Source organism: Mesoplodon bidens (genome assembly GCF_964165515.1).
Source record: "Mesoplodon bidens genome assembly, chromosome: 10".
Classification (NCBI taxonomy): domain Eukaryota; kingdom Metazoa; phylum Chordata; class Mammalia; order Artiodactyla; family Ziphiidae; genus Mesoplodon; species Mesoplodon bidens.
Genome location: NC_138172.1, coordinates 31,264,501 through 31,288,712, shown reverse-complemented (window position 1 = coordinate 31,288,712; position 24,212 = coordinate 31,264,501). Strand labels below are relative to the sequence as shown.

The 24,212-nt window shown below is 48.1% G+C and overlaps 1 protein-coding gene across 3 annotated transcripts in view; it reads right to left on the bottom strand.

Annotated features, from left to right (window-relative positions):
- Nucleotides 1–21,168, bottom strand: part of ACOX2 (acyl-CoA oxidase 2) — a 36,451-nt gene extending 15,283 nt beyond the window's left edge. Inside the window, exons 1-11 of one of the 3 annotated variants that reach the window (XM_081245573.1) lie at nucleotides 21,008–21,168; nucleotides 18,791–18,973; nucleotides 18,205–18,367; nucleotides 17,838–17,989; nucleotides 17,313–17,420; nucleotides 15,049–15,168; nucleotides 14,609–14,724; nucleotides 13,733–13,905; nucleotides 11,527–11,689; nucleotides 3,731–3,921; nucleotides 1,989–2,159 (exon numbers count right to left, since the gene is read on the bottom strand). In XM_081245573.1, coding sequence (XP_081101699.1) covers nucleotides 1,989–2,159; nucleotides 3,731–3,921; nucleotides 11,527–11,689; nucleotides 13,733–13,905; nucleotides 14,609–14,724; nucleotides 15,049–15,168; nucleotides 17,313–17,420; nucleotides 17,838–17,989; nucleotides 18,205–18,367; nucleotides 18,791–18,950 — 1,517 coding nt within the window. In that variant the 5' untranslated portion in view covers nucleotides 18,951–18,973; nucleotides 21,008–21,168. Of the gene's footprint in view, nucleotides 1–1,988; nucleotides 2,160–3,730; nucleotides 3,922–11,526; nucleotides 11,690–13,732; nucleotides 13,906–14,608; nucleotides 14,725–15,048; nucleotides 15,169–17,312; nucleotides 17,421–17,837; nucleotides 17,990–18,204; nucleotides 18,368–18,790; nucleotides 19,045–21,007 lie in introns of those variants that run through there. The other 2 variants (XM_081245571.1, XM_081245572.1) reach the window with 2 other exon arrangements.
- Between the last annotated feature and the right edge of the window lie 3,044 nt (nucleotides 21,169–24,212).

The following is a 24,212-nucleotide window of genomic DNA, read 5'->3' as shown; positions in this document are numbered from 1 at the left end:
AAGAAAACCAATCCTTGTTCTCCAAACCACGAAATTGGTAATTTGCCATTTAGTTAACCTTTATTCTTTTATTTTCTATTTCCTGCCCATCCACTCATGACCCTTGGAATTTGTATGCAAAACAAACTGTTTATTAAGCAATACTTACTTTGCTTTGTCATGGGATAGATAAGCACGCACATTGAGTTCTAAGCAAAAAGCAATATACAGCCGTCCCTTGGTATCTCGGTGGGGGGGGGGGTGATTGGTTCCAGGACCGCCACGGATACCAAACTCGAGATACTCAAGTCCTGTTATAAAAGTGTAGTATGATCACCCTCCTTATTCACAGGTTCTGCATCTGGGGATATGGAAGACCAACTGTGATGGCATTTTAATTACCCTGAGCAGCCTTATTTTGCCTGCCCCACTGCTCCAACTGAAATGTTAGTTCTGTGAGACCTGGGCTTTTTTTTTTTTTTTTTTTTTTTGCTGCATTGGGTCTTCGTTGCTGCGCGCGGGCTTTCTCTAGTTGCAGCGAGCGGGGGCTACTCTTCGTTGCGGTGTGTGGGCTTCTCATTGCAGGGGCTTCTCTTGTGGAGCACAGGCTCTAGGCTCACGGGCTTCAGTAGTTGCAACATGCAGGCTCAGTAGTTACGGCTTGTGGGCTCTAGAGCGCAGGCTCAGTAGCTGTGGTGCATGGGCTTAGTTGCTCCGTGGCATGTGGGATCTTTTGGACCAGGGCTCGAACCCATATCCCCTGCATTGGCAGGCGGATTCTTAACCACTGTGCTACCAGGGAAGCTGGAGGCCTGGGCTTTTTATCAGACTGGTTTACCGATAGATCCCTAGTGACTGGAACAGTGCCTGGCAGATTATAGGTACTAAATATTTGTGGAAAAACATAAATGAATGTCCCAAGTTGCTTGTGATCTTGAAATAACTATTAACCATCCCTGAGACCACAGGTTGGGATATAAGACCTCATATTGTATACTGAAACTATTTTTTCTAGGTTGTTTTTGGTGCTTTAGTTGGGGAGGGGCTCAGAAGGTTTCCTTTCTAGGTAGCTAAATCTCTCCACCTTTTCCATGATGGTGTCTTTATTCCCAGCCCCCTGGCATGTTTGGACATTCCTGACATACAGTAAGTGTCCGACGATATTTGCTGGATGACAGAATGGAGGAGTCCTTGGTCTTGTCTGTGTTACCTGGAGCTTACTAGACCCTGGAAATAAACATATACTCTCCCTCGTTATAGTCACATTTTTGAAAATTATTTTTAGATTGTGGGATATTTCAAATATGTGAGCACAGTTGTCCCTCTGTATCCACAGTTTCCACATCTTCAAATTCAACCACGAATCAAATATTTGGAAAAAACAATTCTAGAAAGTTCCAAAAAGCAAAAATAGAATTTGCTGCACGCTGGCAACTCTTTACATATCATTTACATTGTATTTACACCTATTTACATAATATTTACATTTTATTGGGTATTATAAGTAATCTAGAGATGATTTAAAGTAAATGGGAGGATGTGCGTATGCAAATACCTACACATAATATTGCAAATCTGCAAATATCCCATTTTATAGAAGGGACTTGTGCATCCTGAGAGTTTGGTATCCGCAGGGGTCCTGGAACCAATCCCCTGCAGATACAGATGGATGACTGTATTGCTTTATTTATTAGTATTTACGTACCAATGCATATGTAGTATTTACATATGGGTACATTCTTTGTAATGCAAACCACAGTGAGAACCTAAAGATGTTTAAAATTCCTTGCACTGGCTAGAGAGGTGATGTCTTCCTACTATCGGTCCATGGCTGACAGGTGAATTCTCCTTTCTTCCCCTGGTGGCAGGAGCTGAGAGGACTGAAGAGGTTGGGGAAGGGGGTGCTTTTTGGAAGAGTATCCTAGGATGTCCACCCAGCCAGTCCCAAAGGCCTTAGTGGGAAGGAGCCTGCCCCCAGGTGGGATGGTTGATTTCTGAGCTTGGCTCACCTGGCTGCCACGTGTGCCCAGGCCGTGGTGTAAAGCTCTGGGTGGAGGAAGTCGGCTACCTTTTGGGCTGGGCACTTGGCCAGGTCAGGTGCAGTCAGGTATGCAACAGACTGAGGGAGAGACCTCTGTGATGTGGACTCCTGAGCCTGCAGGTAGCTCTTCACCAGAAACCTGGGGGGCAGGGGTACCAGCAGGTGAGAGGGTGGGGAGCCATGAGGGACAGCCCAGCACCCCTCTCCCAGCGTCATGCACTCTTATGCTCCCCGTGGGAGAACCAGGGCCACCCACTTTCTTTCCCAGGTCCCTACTGATAGCTACTCTTCACTCAAAAGCCGAAATGCATCCCGAAGCTGTAGCTTCTTTCACAGTGAAGTGGAGCTGGAGCTGTAGACCGCAGACATTCTCAGATCATGAACATAAACTCTCTTGATACCTGAACAAACAGAATCTTTTCTCTTGGTTGAGATCTTATGATTCGGGGATTTATGATGAATTGTACAGTGATGGCGGAAATTAAATTTTCCTAGCTCCTAAAAGGATAGATGCAAGATTGCGAGCATGTATAGGAGAGCTACAGGTGACTCTTAGCTTCTTCCTTGTGCTAATCCAGTGGTTAGCGGCTCTGGGTCAGACAACCCTGGATTCCTCTGCAGCTCCACGCAGACCTGTGTGACGTCACTTCCCTCAGCCTCAGTGCCTCCATCTCTAGATGAGGATGGGGTCACCTGAGAGGGGGTTTGGGAAAACTGAATGAGCTCATATTTGCAGAGCATTTGGCACAGTGCGGGGCACAGAGTGTCTGACACATGATTTTTTGTTCCTCTTGTAATTTGAAAAGAAAAAACCAATGTTGTACATTTAAAATTTTTTAAAGAAATGTTACATAGCCAATTTGCCAGCAGGTCCTTTCTCCCTGCCTGGAGACGTATTTGCCTTGTCTATTCACGTGAGATAGACGCACGTGAAAGGCCTGGTCAGCCACGAGACCCACAGACATAAGAGAGAGAGATAGAAACCGCCTGTTACGGGGAGGGGGAATCAGCCATTCCTCCCTGCCTTTCAGGTTGGAGCCTCCTGGTGCAGACCCTGTGCTGAACCTGGGGATGCTACAGTGAACAAGGCCGGCAGACTCCCTGCCCTCCAGGCCCGTCACACAAAAAGAGACGCGGGGGGGCATCTGAAGGAAGTGTCATTTTAGCTGAGACCTGAAGATGAGGAGGAGCCTGGCGGTGGAGAGGATTAGGGGGAGGGAAGTGAGTGTGCAGGCCCCGAAGAAGAAACGTGTGGCTGGCAAAGTGAGCAGAGGAGAAGGTGGTGAGAGGAGGGAGGGGAGGCAGGGGCCACGTCTTGAGGTCCTTGCAGGCCACAGTGTGGACTGTGGCATTTTCCTGTGAGCTGTGGGAAGCCACTGAAGAATTTCAAGCAAGAGAAAGATGTGGTCTTCTTTAGGTTTCGAAAAAATCCCCCTGGCTGCCTGTGGAGGAGGGACGGAAGTGGGGCAGGGTGGAAGCAGCCGACCAGTGAGGAGATTGATGTTGTCCCGGTGAGAGGGTGTGGCAGCCTGGCTGGGGGCTGCATGAGTCTGGGGAGAAGTGGATGGATTGGAGACATAATGTGGGAGTTGGACAGTCTGCAAACGGTGGTCCCCAAAGTCTGTTCCCTCTGTGGGCATCAGATGGTGCTTCAACCCAGGCAGAAGCTTGGTGGGGTCCCTGGGGGTTGGACAGAGGCGTGGGCCTTACCTGGCCGTCTGCAGGTAGAGCACCGTGTTCTCACCCTCGTAGGTGCAGGAGGCTGTCACTCTGGTGACCAGGGAGGGCAGGCCGCTCAGCTTCGAGTAGCCATGTCCACCACAGGCCCTGCGGCACAGCTCAGCCCCCTGGATGCAGAAATCCGACACCAAGGCCTTCATACCTGCGCTCAGTGCGTGAAGCTGCAAAAACAGGAAGGGGGTCAGGTGGCCTAAGGGGCCCTTCAGTTACAACCATGCTTACCACTCACAGAGCGCCCACCCTGTGCTGAGAACAGCTCTATGAGATAAGAACTGTTTCCTCAGCTCACAACTTTATGAATGAGAAGACTGAGACTCGGGTTATGTGACTCACCCAAGGTCATACAAAGAGGCAGTGTTGCTGTAGGGACAATAAGAACAAAGGAAAACTGTCTAGACCAGCGTCCCCAGGATCTTGGGAAGAGAGTGCTTCCAGGATTGGTCTCACCATTATCCCGGAGCTGTGGATTTTGCTGGCAGGCAGAGGTTTTGGAGAGCTTGTCTGTGAGGATGCAGGTCCACCATCAGCCCACTGCTCTGGGCTGTAGGAGGGGCTGCCAGGCAGCCAAACTGGTTTGAGTTTTTGGTTCTTGAAAGCCCTTACCCACCTTTCACACTTTCAAGTCCTTGGGAAGAAGGGTCATGTCCCTTAACCTCTCTGTGCTTCACTTTCCTCATCTGTAAAATGGGTATACAAATGGTGCCTGCTGTACAGTTGGAAGGATTACTGAAGCAATGCTTACAAAGCACAGAGCCTGGACAGACCAAATCTTAATGTATATGTACGTCCACCGTCCTTTATCTGAGAATCTTGGGTCCAGATGCGTTTTGGAATCAGAATATTTTTTGAATTTTAGAAAGGTAAAGCAGTGCATTTAAGGTAGATTATATATAATACCCCTAGAGGAGTCCAGGGAGACCCTAGTGATCCAATGTATTAATATTTTCTGCTGCAAAATGTATTCACACTCAGTGGGATAAATCAGGTTAATTCAGGTCAAACTGTGCCACCAAATGAGTTCTAAATGACTTTTGGTTTTCAGAGCTTTCCAGGTTTCAAAGACACACCAGGGGGGACTTCCCTGGTGGTGCAGTGGTTAAAAATCTGCCTGCCAGTGCAGGGGACACGGGTTCGATCCCTGGTCTGGGAAGGTCCCACATGCCGCAGAGCAACTAAACCTGTGTGCCACAACTACTGAGCCTGCGTACCACAACTACTGAAGCCCGTGCCTAGAGCCCCTGCTCCGCAACAAGAGAAGAGAGATTGGTTCAAGATGGTGAAGTAGAAGGACATGAGCTCACTTCTTCTTGCGGGAGCACCGGAATCACAACTAATTGCTGAACAGTCATCAACAGGAAGACACTGGAACTCACCAAAAAAGTTCAAGATACCCCACATCCAAAGACAAAGGAGAAGAAGCTGCAATGAGACGATAGAAGGGGCGCAATCACAATAAAATCAAATCCCATAACCGCTGGGTGGGTGACTCACAAACTGGAGAATACTTATACCACAGAAGTCCACCCACTGGAGTGAAGGTTCTGAGCCCCACGTCAGGCTTCCCAACCTGGGGGTCCAGCAAAGGACCTGGGAGGAGTAATTCCCAGAGAATCAGACTTTGAAGGCTAGTGGGATTTGAATGCAGGACTTCAACAGGACTGGGGGAAACAGAGCCTCCACTCTTGGAGGGCACACACAAAGTAGTGTGCACATCAGGACCCAGGGGAAAGGAGCAGCGACCCCATAGGAGACTGAACCAGACCTACCTGCCAGTGTTGGAGGCTCTCCTGCAGAGGCGGAGGGAGGGTGGCTTGGCTCACTGCAGGGACAAGGACACTGGCAGCAGAAGATCTGGGAAGTACTCCTTGGCATGAGTCCTCCTGGAGTCTGCCATTAGCCTCACCAAACAAAGAGCCTGTAGCCTCCAGTGCTGGATCATCTCAGGTCAAACACCCAACAGGGAGTGAACTCAGCCCCACCCATCAGCAGACAAGCGGATTAAAGTTTTACCAAGCTCTGCCCACCAGAGCAACACCCAGCTCTACCACCACCAGTCCCTCCCATCAAGAAGCTTGCATAAGCCTCTTAGATAGCCTCATCCACCAGAGGGCAGACAGCAGAAGCAAGAAGAACTACAGTCCTGCAGCCTGTGGAACGAAAACCACATTCACAGAAAGATAGAGGACTATGTACCAGATGAAGGAACAAGATAAAACCCCAGAAAAACAACTAAATGAAGTGGAGGTAGGCAACCTTCCAGAAAAAGAATTCAGAATAATGATAGTGAAGATGATCCAGGACCTCGGAAAAAGAATGGAGGCAAAGATCGAGAAGATGCAAGAAATGTTTAACAAAGACCTAGAAGAATTAAAGAACAAACAAACAGAGGTGAACAACACAATATCTGAAATGAAAAATACACTAGAAGGAATCAATAGCAGAATAACCGAGGCAGAAGAACAGATAAGTGACCTGCAAGACAGAATGGTAGAATTCACTGCCACAGAACAGAACAAAGAAGAAAGAATGAAAAGAAATGAAGACAGCCTACGAGACCTCTGGGACAGCATTAAACACACTACATTCGCATTTTAGGGGTCCCAGAAGGAGAAGAGAGAGAGAAAGGACCAGAGAAAATATTTGAAGAAATTATAGTCGAAAACTTCCCAAACATGGGAAAGGAAATAGCCACCCAAGTCCAGGAAGCGCAGAGTCCCAGGCAGGATAAACCCAAGGAGAAACACGCCAAGACACATAGTAATCAAATTTACAAAAATTAAAGACAAAGAAAAATTATTAAAAGCAACAAGGGAAAAATGACAAATAACATACAAGGGAACTCCCATAAGGTTAAAAGCTGATTTCTCAGCAGAAACTCTACAAGCCAGAAGGGAGTGACACGATATACTTAAAGTGATGAAAGGGAAGAACCTACAACCAAGATTACTCTACCAGGCAAGGATCTCATTCAGATTCGACAGAGAAATCAAAAGCTTCACAGACAAGCAAAAGCTAAGAGAATTCAGCACCACCAAACCAGCTCTACAACAAATGCTAAAGGAACGTCTCTAAGTGGAAAACAAAAAAGAAGAAAAGGACCTAAAAAAACAAACCCAAAACAATTAAGAAAATGATAATAGGAACGTACATATCGATAATTACCTTAAATGTAAATGAGTTAAATGTTCTAACCCAAAGACATAAGCTTGCTGAATAGATAGAAAAACAAGACCCCTATATGTATGCTGTCTACAAGAGACCTACTTCAGACCTAGGGACACATACTGACTCAAAGTGAGAGAATGGAAAAAGGTATTCCATGCAAATGGAAATCAAAAGAAAGCTGGAGTAGCAATACTCATATCAGATAAAATAGAGTTTAAAATAAAGAATGTTACACGAGACAAGGAAGGACACTACATAATGATCAAGGGATCAATCCAAGAAGGAGATATAACAATTATAAATACATATGCACCCAACACAGGAGCACTTCAATACATAAGGCAACTGCTAACAGCTATAAAAGAGGAAATCGACAGTAATGCAATAGTAGTGGGGGACTTTAACACCTCACTTACACCAATGGACAGATCATCCAGACAGAAAATTAATAAGGAAATACAAGCTTTAAATGACACAATACACCAGATAGATTTAATTGACATTTATAGGACATTTCATCCAAAAACAACAGATTACACTTTCTGCTCAAGTGCACATGGAACATTGTCCAGGATAGATCACATCTTGGGTCACACATCAAGCCTCAGTAAGTTTAAGAAAATTGAAATCATATCAAGCATCTTTTCTGACCACAGCACTATGAGATTAGAAATAAATTACAGGGAAAAAACCCCATAAAAAACACAAACACATGGAAGCTAAACAATACATTACTAAATAACCAAGAGATCACTGAGGAAATCAAAAAATACCTAGAGACAGATGACAACAAAAGCACAATGATCCAAAACCTATGGGATGCAGCAAAAGCAGTTCTAAGAGGGAAGTTTATAGCAATACAATCCTACCTCAAGAAACCAGAAAAATCTCAAATAAACAATCTAACCTTACACCTAAAGGAACTGGAGAAAGAAGAACAAAGAAAACCCAAAATTAGTAGAAGGAAAGAAACATAAAGATAAGAGCAGAAATAAATGAACTAGAAACAAGGAAAACAATAGCAAAGACCAATAAAACTAAAAGCTGGTTCTTTGAGAAGATAAAATTGATAAACCTTTAGCCAGACTCATCAAGGAAAAGGGGGAGAGGACTCAAATCAGTAAAATTAGGAATGAAAAAGGAGAAGTTACAACAGACACCGCAGAAATACAGCACATCAAAAGAGACTACTACAAGCAACTCTATGCCAATAAAATGGGCAACCTGGAAGAAATGGACAAATTCCTAGAAGGTATAACCTTCTAAGACTGAACCAGGAAGAAATAGAAAATATAAACAGACCAATCACAAGTAATGAAATTGAAACTGTGATTAAAAATCTTCCAACAGGGCTTCCCTGGTGGCGCAGTGGTTGGGAGTCTGCCTGCCGATGCGGGCGACCTGGGTTCGTGCCCCGGTCCGGGAAGATCCCACGTGCCATGGAGCAGCTGGGCCCATGAGCCATCGCCACTGAGCCTGCACGTCCGGAGCCTGTGGTCCGCAACGGGAGAGGCCACAGCACTGAGAGGCCCACGTAACACACACACACACACACACACAAAAAAAAAATCTTCCAACAAACAAAAGTCCAGGACCAGATGGCTTCACAGGTGAATTATATCAAACATTTAGAGAAGAGCTAACACCCATCCTTCTTAAACTCTTCCAAAAAACTGCAGTGGAAGGAACACTCCCAAACTCATTCTACGAGGCCACCATCACCCTGAGACCAAAACCAGACAAAGATATCACAAAAAAAGAAAATTACAGACCAATATCACTGATAAATATAGATGCAAAAATCCTCAACAAAATACTAGCAAACAGAATCCAACAACACATTAAAAAGATCATACACCATGATCAAGTGGGATTTATCCCAGGGATGCAAGGATTCTTCAATATATGCAAATCAATCAATGTGATACACCATATTAACAAATTGAAGAATAAAAACTGTATGATCATCTCAATAGATGCAGAAGAAGCTTTTGACACAATTCAGCACCCATTTATGATAAAAACTCTCCAGAAAGTGGGCATAGAGGGAACCTACCTCCACATAATAAAGGCCATATGTGACAAACCCACAGCAAGCATCATTCTCAGTGGTGAAAAACTGAAAGCATTTCCTCTAAGATCAGGAACAAGACAAGAATACACTCTCGCCACTATTATTCAACATAGTTTTGGAAATTTTAGCCACAGCAATCAGAGAAGGAGAAATAAAAGGAATCCAAATTGGAAAAGAAGAAGTAAAACTGGATCACTGTTTGCTGCATATGGCATGATACTATACATAGAGTATCCTAAAGATGCCACCAGAAAACTATTAGAGCTAATCAATGAATTTGGTAAAGTTGCAGGATACAAAATTAATGCACAGAAATCTCTTGCATTCCTATACACTAACAATGAAGGATCAGCAAGAGAAATTAAGTAAACAATCCCATTCACCATTGCAACAGAAAGAATAAAATACCTAGGTATAAACCTACCTAAGGAGGTAAAAGACCTGTACTCAGAAAACTATAAGACACTGATGAAAGAAATCAAAGATGATACAAACAGATGGAGAGATATACCATGTTCTTAGTTTGGAAGAATCAATATTTTGAAAATGACTATAGTAACCAAAGCAATCTACAGATTCAATTCAATCCCTATCAAATTATCAATGGCATTTTTTACAGAACTAGAACAAAAAATCTTCAAATTTGTATTAAGACACAAAAGACCCCGAACAGCCAAAGCAATCTTGAGGGAAAAAAATGGAGCTGGAGGAATCAGACTCCCTGACTTCATACTATACAACAGAGCTACAGTAATCAAGACAATACAGTACTGGCACAAAAACAGAAACATAGATCAATGGAACAGGATAGAAAGCCCAGCAATAAACCCACACTCCTATGGTCAGCTAATCTATGGCAAAGGAGGCAAGGATATACAATGGAGAAAAGACAGTCTCTTCAATAAGTGGTGCTGGGAAAACTGGACAGCTACAGGTAAAAGAATGAAATTAGAACACTCCTTAACACCATACACAAAAATAAACTCAAAATGGATTAAAGACCTAAATGTAAGGCCAGACACTATAAAACTCTTAGAGGAAAACATAGGCAGAACACTCTTGATATAAATCACAGCAAGATCTTTTTTGACCCACCTCCTAGAGTAATGGAAATAAAACCAAAAATAGACAAATGGGACCTAATGAAACTTAAAAGCTTTTGCTCAGCAAAGGAAACTATAAACAAGATGAAAAGACAACCCTCAGAATGGGAGAAAATATTTGCACACGAATCAACAAATAAAGATTAATCTCCGAAATATATAAACAGCTCATGCAGCTCAATATTAAAAAAGCAAACAACCCAATCAAAAAATGGGCAGAAGACCTAAATAGTCATTTCTCCAAAGAAGACATGCAGGTGGCCAAGAGGCACATGAAAAGCTGCTCAACATCACTAATTATTAGAGAAATGCAAATCAAAACTACAATGAGGTATCACCTCACACCAGTCAGAATGGCCATCATCAGAAAATCTACAAACAATAAATGCTGCAGAGGGTGTGGAGAAAAGGGAACCCTCTTGCACTCTTGGTAGGAATGTAAATTGATACAGCCACTATGGAGAACAGTATGGAGGTTCCTTAAAAAACTAAAAATAGAATTACCATATGACCCAGCAATCCCACTACTGGGCATATACCCAGAGAAAACCATAATTCAAAAAGACACATGCATTCCAATGTTCATTGCAGCACTATTTACAATAGCCAGGACATGGAACCAACATAAATGCCCATTGTCAGACGAATGGATAAAGAAGATGTGGTACATATATACAGTGGAATATTACTCAGCCATAAAAAGGAACGAAATTGGGTCATTTGTAGAGATGTGAATGGACCTAGAGACTGTCATACGGAGTGAAGTAAGTCAGAAAGAGGAAAACAAATATTGTATATGAACGCATATATGTGGAATCTAGAAAAATGGTACAGATGTACCCATTTACAAGGCAGAAATAGAGACACAGATGTAGAGAACAAACGTATGGACACCAAGGGGGGAAAGCGGGGTTGGGGGTGGTGTGATGAATTGGGAGATTGGGATTGACATGTATACACTAATATGTATCAAATAGATAACTAATAAGAACCCACTGTATAAAAAACATAAAATAAAATTCAAGAAAAAAAAAAGAGAAGCCACTGCAATGAGAATCCCACGCACCGCAAGGAAAAGTAGCCCCTGCTCGCCACAACTAGAGAAAGCCCGCACGCAGCAACGAAGGCCCAACGCAGCCAAAAATAAATAAATAAATAAATTTATAAAAACAAAAAAACACACCAGGGATTGTGCACCTGGGTTCTATACACTATCTGTGATCATTTCCTCTAACATGTTTGGAGCTTCCTGGGGGCCAGATGTAGGTGGATTTATATGTCAGGGTACAGTTCACCTGGAATGTTGGAAGTCTGCAGAGGGAGAAAGTGGAAAGAGCCTATGGGGGCAGGGTTGGGGCTGCTTCCCAGTGGGAGGACCATTTCAGCCATGGTCCCAGCTCCTGCCCCCAAGAGAAAGCAGGTACCTCAGGCAGGAGTCTAAAGTCTCTGTCCAAAATGGAACTATAGGAGCGATGGAAGAATTCCAAGAGGCTGTTTGCCACGAAGTGGAATGCATAGGCCTTGGCCAGCGGAGGAAAGAGTTTCTGCTGCTGCGTCTGGTAGTCCAGGACTTTTGCCTCTGGGTCACTGAGGGGAAGAAAAGCAGAAGATTTGCTACCTGCCACATCCATCTTCCCATATCCCCAGTGCCATAAAAGCCTTAAAAACGGACAGTTTTTTATAGCTCACTGCAAAATTTGACGTAGACTGACGTGACGCTAGTAATAATCTTAAAATTCCATCTAACATGAATATCCACACAGTTCACTGTAGAAATATTAACATGTCTGCTTGTGGGTGCTGCCCCTTGTGGAGGCTTACAGTATACGCACCGTATTAACCTGCTGAAAATCTGGAAAGTTCTGAATTCCAACAGATCTGGTCTCAAGGATTTTGGGTGAGGGGTTGTGGCCCTGAAGCCCTGATTATTTGAACCTTGACCTTTCACTGTCCAGGTGCATGTGCTGTGTGCTGGGAAATATGTGGAACCTAATTGATAACTCTGAGGATGTGAACTTGGGTTGGACGGAATTCCAAGGTGGGGATTGCACCCGCCTTGTCCGCTGCTGTGTTCTCAGTGCTGGAGACTCTGTTCGGCATTTGGGGCCTTCGGTAACTATTAGTGGATTGAAACAGAGTGTGAATGTGAGATGCGTCCCGTGGCTGATGGGGAGAAACCTGGTGTCTCTTCTCTGGGCCAGCAGCCCCTCACCTGGACATGTGCTATTATAACCATCCCAGTCTTATGCAACCCAGAAGACTGGGCTCCGACAGGATATCATTGGCAATACCTCCTTCCCAGCTCCCCTGTCCCCCAGAGAAGACTCCCTCAGCCCGGGATTCTGAAGCCAGGCTGGCTGAGGGTGATTTGGGTTTGCCAGTAAAGGACCCTGGGCTGAAGGCCTGGCATGCTTCACTGCGTTTCAGCCCTAACACCACCCTGGAAGAGCGTTTTTGTCACGTCCATTTAGTTGATGAGGAAGCTGAGGGACAAAGTGGTGGGATGGAGAATCTAAGCTCCCGGAAGCGGCGGAGCTGAGGGCGGCACCAGGTCTGCCTGGTGTTCGACCCTCAGCCCGTTTTGTGTTAGAGAACTCTGGATCCTTGAGCCCATGGTGTGGAATACCACCGGACTCTTGAACCAGACATCCTCAAGTTCCAGTCCTGGTGATCTCAGTCTTTCCTTTACAAGGGAGAAGACAGGCCCAGAGAGGGCAAAGGACTTGCCAAGGGGCACTTACTAGAGTTGGGGCAAGAACTGCGAGGTTAAAGCTCGTCTCTGCTCCATGAGTTCGGTCAGTTATGCTGTGTCCAGCCCCACCCTCTCTCCCTGTGCTCATGCTGAGGCCCCATATGCCCAGGCTCCAGTTTGCTGCATCCTGGGTATGTGCCCATTTGGGACATATTTTATCCTAAAAAATTATTTGTTTACCTAAAATTGAAATGTAACTGGCAGTCCTGTATTTTTATTTGCTGAATCTGATAACCTTGTGTGTGTGTGTGCACGTGTGTGTGTACACATACTCACATTAAAGCAGAGGGTACAGTGAGCCCTTTGGTGCCATGGAGTAGACCTATTGGCCAGACAGAACCACATACAACAGAACAGGTGTAGACGTGGACATACCATGGTCAGATGTTGGCAGTCACAACCAGACAGAATCAACTTCAGCCAAATACAGTCTGACGTGACAGCTGGGCTTTTCCAGACACAGTCACTCACACCTGACAGAACAGTCTCGGGAGCCACGTTCACCCACAGCTTGGTGCCCAGCCGATCCAGATACACTCAGCCAGTCACAGCCATACCGCGACTGGATTGAAACAGTCCGAGTTTGTCGGACAGGCTGAGTCAGGTCTGGTGGTACAGGGCCAGAGACACAAGATCACACAGAGCCTGATGGGGCCAGACACTGACAGACATAGGTTGGGCCAGCTGGTCAGCCTGGATTAGAGAGAGCCAGATAGAGACCCCACAGACCAGATGGGCCAGGTCCAGGCGAATGTGTGTGCGAGGGGGGGTAACGTGTGCTCCCAGCACCCCACTCTGGTGGAGGGTTGGTGTCACGGGGTAGGCACTGTGGGATCAAGGTAGCCCGGGCTGCAGTGGCTTCTCTGGGCGCCCCTTGCCTGGGCCGGAGCCGGGACTGGTGGCGTATGACCGAGTAGCGGACGGCAATGACACAGGCCTTCTGCAGCAGTGGTATGACCTCATTTGACAGTATGTCCACCCGCACCACCACCATGCTGAGGTAGTTGCTCTTTGCTGTTCCGAGCTTGATGTAGGTACCATCTGGCAAGACCTGGTAGACCAAGGACAGGCAGTGGGTCTGAGCCAGGGCTCCCCAGCCTTCCCCACACCCAGAACTGTGGTCCTCCATGCCCTGAGAGCACTACAGTCCTCAAACCGCTCACCCGGGATAGACACAGCCAGCCGCCAGCCAGAATGTGCTGGTATGACCACGCTGATTGTTAAAACTGAAACACTCCCGTGTCTGTTGCTAAATAGCCACTGCCCAAGTGTGTTGGTTCACTGCTTCTCTCCTGTGACACCCCAGACCTCCCCACAATCCACAGCTCCCCACACTTCCATGGTAATGCCTGGCAAAATGGAGACCTCCAGAACTTCCTCCAGCATTTGGCTGCTGGCCGTTCAGGGATTGGTTGTGTCCAGGCTGCGCTGTAGGTAGATGCGCACATCGTCCTCAGCCCGTCCCTCTTTTCCTCGGGTTGCCTTGCCACCCTACCCCGTGATTGCTCTGCCGCCCCATGAGGTGAGCATTTACCCATGAGAACTCTGAGGTCCAGAGAGGCCAAGTGACTGGCCCCAAATCACAAAGCTCCTCAGCTGGGGTTTTCCTCAGGTCTGGGGGACACCAGAGCCTCTCTGGGAGGGGTGCCCCAAACTCAGCTCTATGGAGAAGGGCCCGGAGGTAGCGGCAGCCTGCGGGGCACCTCTGTCCGCTCTCCAGGCAGTGCAGGCTCACAGCCTCCCCGGGACCCCACCTGTGCAAAGCGGCTCAGCATGTTCTCCCTGGGGACGCGCACATGGTCCAGTCGCAGGAAGCCGTTATCCGAGTGGTCAAAGTCCATCTTGGGCCCAATGTCTCCAACGGTGATTCCTAGGAGGAGATAGAGGTAGGAATGTCCATCAGTTGAGTGCTTGTATGTTAGGTACCAACACCCACATTCCAGCTCATCTGAGCCTGCCAGCAGCCTGTGACACTGGGGTTATCATACCTGTCTGCAGGTGACCAAGCTGAGGTCAGGTGCTGAAGCTTGCTCATAGTCATCAAGCCAGTTAGCGTCAGGTCTGTACAACTGGACCCCTCCCTGCCCAAGGGAGACATGCCCCAGTTTCTCCCATGGACCTCTGGGGCCCCCAGGACAGGGAGGCCTGGTGGGGTCTCCTGGCAGGGGTCCTGGAGGAAGCAGCATGAGCTTACCTGGCAGTGGGCTGTGGTCCTCGAGACTCCGGATGGGCACAATAAAGGCATGCATGCCCTGCTGGGCTCCTGAGCAGATCAACTGGGCCTGGACCAGGGCATGGGTGGCTGACCGTCCCACTGAGGGTAGAGAGGTGAGAAGCCCAGCATGATCCCTGATGTACAGAGCAGGCAGGCTAACCTTCCCCATCAGGACCCTGGGTGTGGGCCTAGTCTGTGAGGAGGACCAGTGTGGTGGTACGGGAAGGGCAGGACACTCTGTGAGGCTGGAACGCGGCTTTGTTTGAACTACCTTGGAGGGGGTGGGTCAGGGGAGGATGCACGAGGAGCCTGGAGGACAAAGGGTGTTTCCTAGGGGAGCCGCACAGGACAGGATATGCAAGGCAGAGGGAACACCCTGCTCAGAGGCTTGAGGACTGGATGGGTTTGCTGGGGCCAGGCAGCGGAGGTGGTAGCATGCAGGGCAGCCAAGGGGTGCTTGGTCAGGACACCCCTTGATTCATAAGGCCTTTACCCGTCCTTGGAAATGACCGGAACCACCCAGAGAGCTTTAATGTGAGTGTCTGGCTCTAGAATGCACTGGGTTGGTGGCTCGAGATACAGGGGGTTCTGTCTAAACATCAGGTTTGTATAGGAACCACCCTACGATACACAGGCAGGATCCCCATGGGCTAGGGAAGGCTCAAGGAGGCTGATGGAGATCTTGAGGGGACGAAAGCCCTCTATGCCCTCTGGCTGCTCTTTCTTCCAAAGGCAAAGCTTGACAAAGGCTATGGATTTTAATGAAATCACCCCAAACGGAGCAATCTGGAAAGGCTCTGCATCTTTTAAAACTTGGTCCTACTACAGTCTTCTGACTGAAGTGTGTGCTCTTGAGTCATTTTCTTTGGAGTCAAGGAGACAGGATTTTTATATCATAGCTGCTGGGGTACATTATGTCAGGATCTGTGGTCAGAACGTGGGTCCCAAGTCATAGGGAGATGTGTGCATTGCTGCCCACCCTAGCAGATGGGCACCTTTGAGACCTGAAAAAGTCCCTGTTCACAAAGAGGGGGAACTACCCCCAAGAGCCAAACAAATCTAGCAGCGACTTGCAGAGGGCACTGTGAAATAAAGGAGCTTTCTTTTTTTCTGTCCTCAAAAACTTATTAATGACTGTCTCTGCCATCAACCTAATATGAATACAGATAGCTAGTATTTACCAGAATCCAGGTGGTACCGCCCCTGTGCTGGTGCTGTCCAGTCTTTGCAGGGCAGGTAAGCTGAAGTCCCATTTTCCAGAAAAGGAAACTGAGGCTCAGAGAACGGAGTGATGCGCTCAAGGTCACTGGCCTGAACGGGGCAGAGCCCGGATTTGAACCCTGCCTGATTTCAAAGGCTGGTTTCTTTTTTTCTGCAGTTCTGTCAGTGGTCATTGATCACCACGCCCCACCTCCCCGCCCCAAGCATCGCTCTCTTATTTCTCTGGTCTGTCTCTCCACTTCTCTCTCCTTCTCTCAATCTGTCTCCCTCTCTGCTTGTCTCTCACCTCTCCCACTCTCTCCTTCTGCTTTAGTTGGACTCCTCACACTTGTTGTATTTTTTTTTTTCCATATAAGTGTTCACCTAATGTGTCCCCAAGTGCCACAGATGTATCCTCAGAGATGTATTCTCAAATCAGAGGAAGAGGGCCCTGGTGGAACCCTGCTCCTTGGGGCTTGGCAAATCACTGAGACTCTGGGAAGCGCAGTGGGTGCGGCCTGCACCTGGTGGCCACAGGGTGTGCTGTGGCACGGTGGCTTGATTGGCGCTGGGGGTGGGCCTGAGCCCTTCTGAGTGTCTGGAGCAGGGAAGGGAGGGATGTTTTTCTCATCGACTGTACCCTGTGTGCTGGCTGGTGGCAAGCTTAATCATTAACTTGGGAGATGAGAGGAACAGGGGCTGTGGCAAGTGCTGTGTGTGGAGGGCGTGGGGGCAGTGTGCATGTGAGAGAGACCTTGACCGTCAGCCCCCCAAAGTTTGGGTCAGTTTCCTCAGCTATTTCAAAGTTCCCTTGGCGGCCTCTCAGCCACTCACTGATGAAATTCTTCACATCCCACCTGTTTTACTACGTAAGAACCTGGGGCTCAGGGAGACATATTCACTTGCCCAAGGTCACCAGCCTAGAACAGGGAATCAATCTGAGGTCTGTTGGACATCAAAGTCAGTGCTATTCTGCTGTCCAGCTTTGTTCTCCTTGGGGGCAGATGGCAGGGGGTGGGGGGATGAAGGGATACTGTACTCACGGTCCCCAGGCCACCATTTGATGGCAGTCAGCGTGGGGCTGTGCACCACAAACTCCTGGGTGGCTGCATCGTAGGTGGCTTCAGTCTCCAGGCCCTGAAGATATGTCCCTGGGCATCAAGGAGGGGAGTTAGACATTGGGCCAGGGTCGGAATCTCACCGGGGAGCAGTGTCTAGGTTGGCCTGGAGCCCCCAGGCATCAGCACAGTATGGAGTCAGGGTAGCTCCCAGCTGTACTCACAGGCATTTCTCTCCTTTCACCGGTGGGCTCTTTGGGGGACACATGGCCAGCCCATGATAGGGAATGGTGGCTGACATTTCCAGAAGGAACACCTTGCCTCACCACTAGCTCATACAATATGTTCGTGTAAATTAGAAAAAATCACCCCCTCCTCAAGACCTTTAACTGCCCCCTGCTGTAACATCTTCATATTAAATATATAAATCTATGACTAGTGAGATGTGAATGGGCCCCCTGGAACTGTGCAGTGCACACCTGTACACTGCACCCAGCAGCCCTGGCTCACCATGCCCCAGTTCCGTCTGGGCGTATGTCGCGAGGATCTGTAACTTGTTGCAGAGTGGGTCCCACTTGGCAATCTGCTCCTCTGAGCCCAGGCTCCTGAGGGCTTTCTGGAAGACGAATTGTAACGCTAAGCCCAGATCTCCAGAAAGGCTTCTGCAGGGGAGAGACACCGTGGTTGAACAGCCCATTGGAGACAACGGTCCTGGTACCCTCAGGCTGGCAGAGTGCAGGAGGGAAGGGGCACCTGATATCCTTGTTTACCAACAAGTAGTACCTCTGTTGGGAAAAATAGCTCATGGGCTGGGTTTTCTGGGGGGGGGGGTCCCAGGTGAATTCCTCTCTGGTGGGGTTGCCCTGGGAGTGAGCACCTGTTAGCGTAATGTAATTCGCGACTGTCTTCAGACCAGCCCAGGCGCTGTGCTAACATCTGGATGTGGAATTTCTTCTTAATGGCGGCTTCATAACGTTCATTCTGGGTCATGAAATAATTATCCTTCAGGCTAAGCTCTGGCTCTCTGTGGATGATGCTTTCTGTCAGGGACAGAGAACAGAGGGCTTAGAGTCCTGGGTGAGGCTCCTGGTACCTCCACATCTTCCCATCCACTTGCCTCATGGGTGTGGAAAGGAAGTCAGACATTGCTGTCATTTTACAGATGCAATGAATGAGGTCCAGAGGTGGCAAAGTGACATGCCCAAGGTTACAAAGCTATGCAGTGGAAGAATAAGGACTCCATCCAGGTCTTCTGCTGCCTAGGACTCTTCTATCCCTCAGAGGGGCTCAGGGAATATTGACATGTTAAAGATGCCTTCATAGTCCAAAAGAATGAATCTCTAATAGTGGAATTTTGAGAGCAGGGTTTGTTATTTGAAGGTGGGACTGCTATTGAGGGACTCTTCTTCCAAGAAAAGCATATGGGCACAAAGCAGGTGCTCCATTCCCCAGCCTCCTCTTACCGACTTTCCTCCGGAGTGCAGTGTTCTGAGCCCCTCCATCCAGGATGTTGGTGAGCTCTTCCACGTTGAAGGACTGCACGTGCCTCTCGCTCTCTATGTCAGGGTGCACTTGCCTGCTCCAGGTGTCCCCCATTGACACTCGGTGCACTGGACTGCCCATCCTAGCCCGGGTCTGCCTGGTGTCTGAGAAGAGAGACTTCTGGCCTGGGTGCTCTGAGCCTTGGGCTGTGCTAAGAACCTGTGTGCAGGAGGAACTGCCCAGGGCTGAGTGTCAGCTGAGGCCTGCTTTGGAGGAAAGCAACCTCCCTTAAATGCTCGTGTGCCACTCCACCCCCGCACTCTCCCCTGTGGCCCTTGGCTGTGTACCAGGCACTGTCCAGGACTGTATGCAGTAACCGCTCCGTGAACAGTAGTTCAATGCGTTCTAGCCAAGATTTGGACAGGGTCTGATTGCCTGGGGGAAATTCTCACATAAAGTCAATGAAGGTCACGTACGAAGAAATTCATGTTAGAGAGGTTAAGTGCATGGCCTCTAGCTGCACAGCTCCTGCTGGCCAGGAGTTGGACCGGGTCCAACCACAGAACACAGGCTCTGTCTATGCTACAGCCGCACCTGGGGGGCTAAGTCCCAGGCTCGTTTGGCCCATTTCCGTGAGCCTTAAGGGGTACTGCGGAGCTGAGGGGAGGAAGCTTGCCCCTTGCCTGTGCCATGTTCCCCCGGGACCCCTGTGTGTCCTCCACAGCCACGGTGGGCCCCGCGTCCTTCACAGCAAACCCTCAGCCTCTCAGAGCCCCTGTTTCCCCACAGCACGGCGACCAGCAGGTATAGTCCGTTCTACTTCTCGAGTCTCTCAGGTCCATTTGTTCCATCCATTCCCTTGGCTACCACCTAGGCCACCTTCGTCGCTCACCTGGCCTCAGTGCCTCTCATCTGCTCTTCTGGCTGCCAGGGTGAGCTCTTAAACTGCAGTCACATTGTTTACCTCGAACCCTGCTGGGAGTCTGGTCCTCGGGGCTGGCTGTTTGTTGTATGGAGTCCATGCCCTCTGCCATCTCACCACCTCTCACCCCTTGCCCCGTATCCACCCACTCCGCCTACCCAGGCCTCCTCTCCCTCTCCTCCTGCCCTTTGCCCCCGCTGTTTCCCCTGGTGTTCCTAGTGAGCCCCAGCCTCCAGGGCCACCTCCTCTAAGAAGCCTTCCCGATGGCAGTGCCCCCGGGGAGAACCGAGCAGCCCTTCGGTGCCCCCGCTGGGTGCTATTAGAGTGGACAATAGGAGCAATTCCTCATTCACTCGAATGTCCCTCTCCCAAGGCAGTGAGTACCTGGGGGGCCAGCTCTGCCTTTGTGGGGTCCCAAGAGCCTGCAGGTGGCCACTATTTTGATTTCCTGTTCTTCTTCACTGCAACCCTGCAGATACACTGCTGTTGTTCTCACTATTTTATAGAGAGGACAGGAGCCTCGGGAAGAGAGGAGACTTTGTAAGGTCACGCAGCCACACGTACAATAGCAAATGGGATTCATCCACAGGCTTACAAACCGACACCCCTAAGTGGGCAGCAGAGCTGTGGGATGCTGACTGAGGGCCTGGCACATTCAAGGAGCACCCGCCCCCGGCATCTGCCCCCTGGATCTCCGCAAGGCCTTCTAGCCTGTCTCCTCTCCTCCTGCGTCTTCCTCCTGCGCTCTAACTGCCGCTGCGTCCTTGCTGTGCTCCAGCACCCAGGCCTCGCCCCTCACCCTCCAGCCTCTAGAGGCCAGGGCTGTGTGCTCTGCCTGGAACACTCCTTCCCCGAGGTGCCCATGGCTCCCTCACTACCTCTGCAAGGCCTCCATCAGTGCCACCTCCTCAGTGAGGCCCGCCTGACCACCCTCTTTAAAATCCCAAGCCCCTCCCCCAGCATTCCCAGTCCCCCTCACTCTGCTCTACTTTTTCTCTTTTCACTTATCGTAACATAATTTGTTCATTTGCTATGTTTTTGTTTATTGCTGTCTCTGCCTACTTAAAGGTAAACTCCAAGAGGGCCAGGATCTTTGTCACATTCGTGCTATGGCTCTCACACTTAGCACAGGGCCTGGCTCACAGGTAGCGTCTAGGAAATAGGGGTCGAATGGAAGAAAGCAGCTCTCAGAGTCGGTAGGAGTTGCGGGCAGGGTGCAGTCCTCAGGAGTCTCCCAGGCCCTCCCCGGCCCCATGGCCCGGTTCACCTGACTCACCTCTGTCCTGTGTCTGCACAGTCGGCCTGGCCTGGCCTCTAGCTGCAGGCCTAGGCCTCTCACGGGTGGCCCGGCCCCTTTCTCCTCCCCTGGAGGGGCCGGACCACAGAAGACTGAAGGCGCTGCCTGGCAGGCCCTCGGCTCCCAGCTCTCCCTGGTTGAGCTCATTGCATGTACTCTCCTGTCCTCCTGCCTCCCTCTGGTGGTTGTGACCGTGCTATGCCTGGTCAGCGGCTACCCTGGGAGATTGCTAGGAGGGTGTGAAGCAGGATAGGTAGCTCAGCACGAGGCTGGCTGGGCAGCTTAGTGAGTGCCAGCTACTGAGCCTCTGTCTCTCCCTTTCTCTCCCTGCCTATCCGGCCCGCCTCCCAGAGCCTGGTGCTGGTCAGATGCACACACATTCACTCTGCAGAAAGAAACACCACAGGCCTCCACCCGGAGTCCAGAGATCTGGGTTCAAATCCTGGAGGTATGACTCTGAGTTACTTCACCCCTCTAAGCTTCCCTTGACTTAACTATAACTCACAGGGTATGAAGGAAAGCTCTTGATAAACTGTAAAGCTCCAAGCATTTGTAACTTGAGAGTATTACTGTTTTCTTAGCTCCCCATAAGAGAATTTCTTAATTCCCAGGAGTGATGTTTAATGGTAGAATTTCCCATTCTGTGGCAGGGTGCTGGTGAGAGATCTGTGTGCAGGTGTGTGACGGTTTGGGTCGCACAGGATGCACTGATTTGGTTACGCGTCAATATTTATTTTTGAATGTCCACAGTGATCTAAGCACTGGGGCACAGCAGGAAGCCCAAACCACAGAAAACAAAACTATACTAGTCCCCTGCTCTTGGGGAACCTTCCAGGCTGGGGTCAGGGGGGCTGCTGGAGAGACAGATCATCACAGTAGGAATGGGCAGGAAACCTAGCAGGATACTCACAGCCACTTCTAATGAACTTACAACTTTTTTGAACTTAAAACCTTCTTGCCCTGTCTTCCTGCTACCGAAGTCCCCAGGGCCTTCCCGCTTTACCTGTCCAGCTCCTGTGTCTTTTCGTCTCACTACAATGTCACACTCTTTTGGGAAGTCACCCCAGCCTGGATTAGAAGCTCCTGGCCTTGCTTTCTGAGCTCCAAGCTTTTGCACTTTATGGTAAAATAAAATGTATAGATTTGGTCTTTGTCCCTGGTTCCTGGCACAGAGCTCCTAAAAAAATCCTTGTAATCTGCTGCGTGATAAGACTGTCTTTTTTGTCTGTGGCTGGGGGCCCACACATAGCTTCGGGATGGGGGCTTGTTGCCAGGAAGACCAAGCCTTAATTCGAGGGTTGGAACATTCAGTTCTCCCCCCCTCCCCTTCCCCCAGCCTCCGGGGTAGGAGAGATGCTGGAGATTGAGTTAATCACTAATGGTCAATGATTTAATCAATTATACCTACATAATGAAGCCTCGATAAAAGTCCCTAAACAGTGGGGTTTGGGGAGCTTCAGAGTTGGTGAACACATAGAGGTGCTGGGAAGATGGCCTCCCAGCCATATCTTGTCCCTTGCATCCCTCCCAACGGCTGTTCCTGAGTTGTGTCCTTTCTAATAAACCGGCAAATGCAAGTAAAGTGCTTCCCTGAGTTCTGTGAGTCATTCTGGCAAATTATTGAAGCCGGGGCGGGGGTTATGGGAATCCCTGAATTTATAGCTGGTAGGTCAGAAGTACTGAGATTTGCAATTGTCTGAAGTTGGGGGAGTCTTGTAGGACTGAGCCCTAAACCTGTGGGGATGTGTGCTAACTCCAAGAGTTAGTGTCAGAATTGAATTGTTGGACATCCAGTGTTGGGGAATCAGAGAATTGCTTGTTGTTGGAGTGGGAAGACTACACGTTTGGTGTCACAAGTGGTGGTAGAAAGAGACAACACACCCTTGGTATGCCCACAACAGTGGTGGCTATTTTTTTCTTTAATTATTGTTTTTTGTCTAAATCACTGGTGAAAGCAAGAACTGTGTTGTTCTTGGTCACCAATGCAGTCCCAGACCCAGCCCCACCCTAGGGCCTGGCCCGGGGTAGGTGCTCAGCAAGTATTTGGTGGATGAATGAATAAACAAAGGTTGGCAGGAGCCATCAGTATTCTCTATCCCAAGGGCAAGGCCATGCTTGGGGAAGGACTCTGGAATTTTGGCACTTTTTTTTTTTAAATTTGGTATTGACTCTTTTCTGCTTGAATTTTTTTTCCTTTATTTATTTACTGTTTTAATTGAAGTATAGTTGATTTACAATGTTGTGTTAGTTTCAGGTTACAGCAAAGTGATTCAGTTATACATATATATGTGTATATGTGTGTGTGTGTGTGTGTATAAATCTATTCTTTTTCAGATTCTTTTCCATTATAGATTATTAAAATATTGAATATAGTTCCCTGTGCTATACAGTAAACACTAGTTGGTTATCTATTTCATATATAGTAGTGTGTTTATGTTAATCCCAAACTCCTAATTTACCCCTCCCCCTCTTTCCCCTTTGGTAACCATAAGTTTGTCTTCTATGTCTGTGAGTCTATTCCTGTTTTGTAAATAAGAAAATAAATAAATAATGTAAAAATCATTTTTTTTTTGGTTTCCACATATAAGTGATATCATATGATATTTGTCTTTCTCTTTCTGACTTACTTCACTTAGTATGATAATCTCTAGGTCCATCCATGTTGCTGCAAATGGCATTATTTCATTACTTTTTAAGGCTGAGTAATATTCCATTGTATATATGTACCACACCCTCTTTATCCACTCATCTGCCAATGGACATTTAGGTTGCTTCCATGTCTTGGCTATTGTAAATAGTGCTGCTATGAACACTGGGGTGCATGTATCTTTTCAAATTACAGTTTTCTCCGGATATATGCCCAGGAGTGGGATTGCTGGATCATATGGTAACTCTATTTTTAGTTTTGTAAGGAACCTCCAGACTGTTCTCTATGTGGCTGCACCAATTTACATTCTCACCAACAGTGTAGGAAGGTTCCTTTTTCTCCACACCCTCTCCAGCGTTTATTATTTGTAGACTTTTGGATGGTGGCCATTCTGACTAGCATGAGGTGGTACCTCATTGTACTTTTGGTTTGCATTTCCTTAATAATTAGCAATGTCAAGCATGTTTTCCAGTGCCTGTTGGCCATCTGTATGTCTTCTTTGGAGAAATGTGTATTTAGGTCTTCTGCCCACATTTT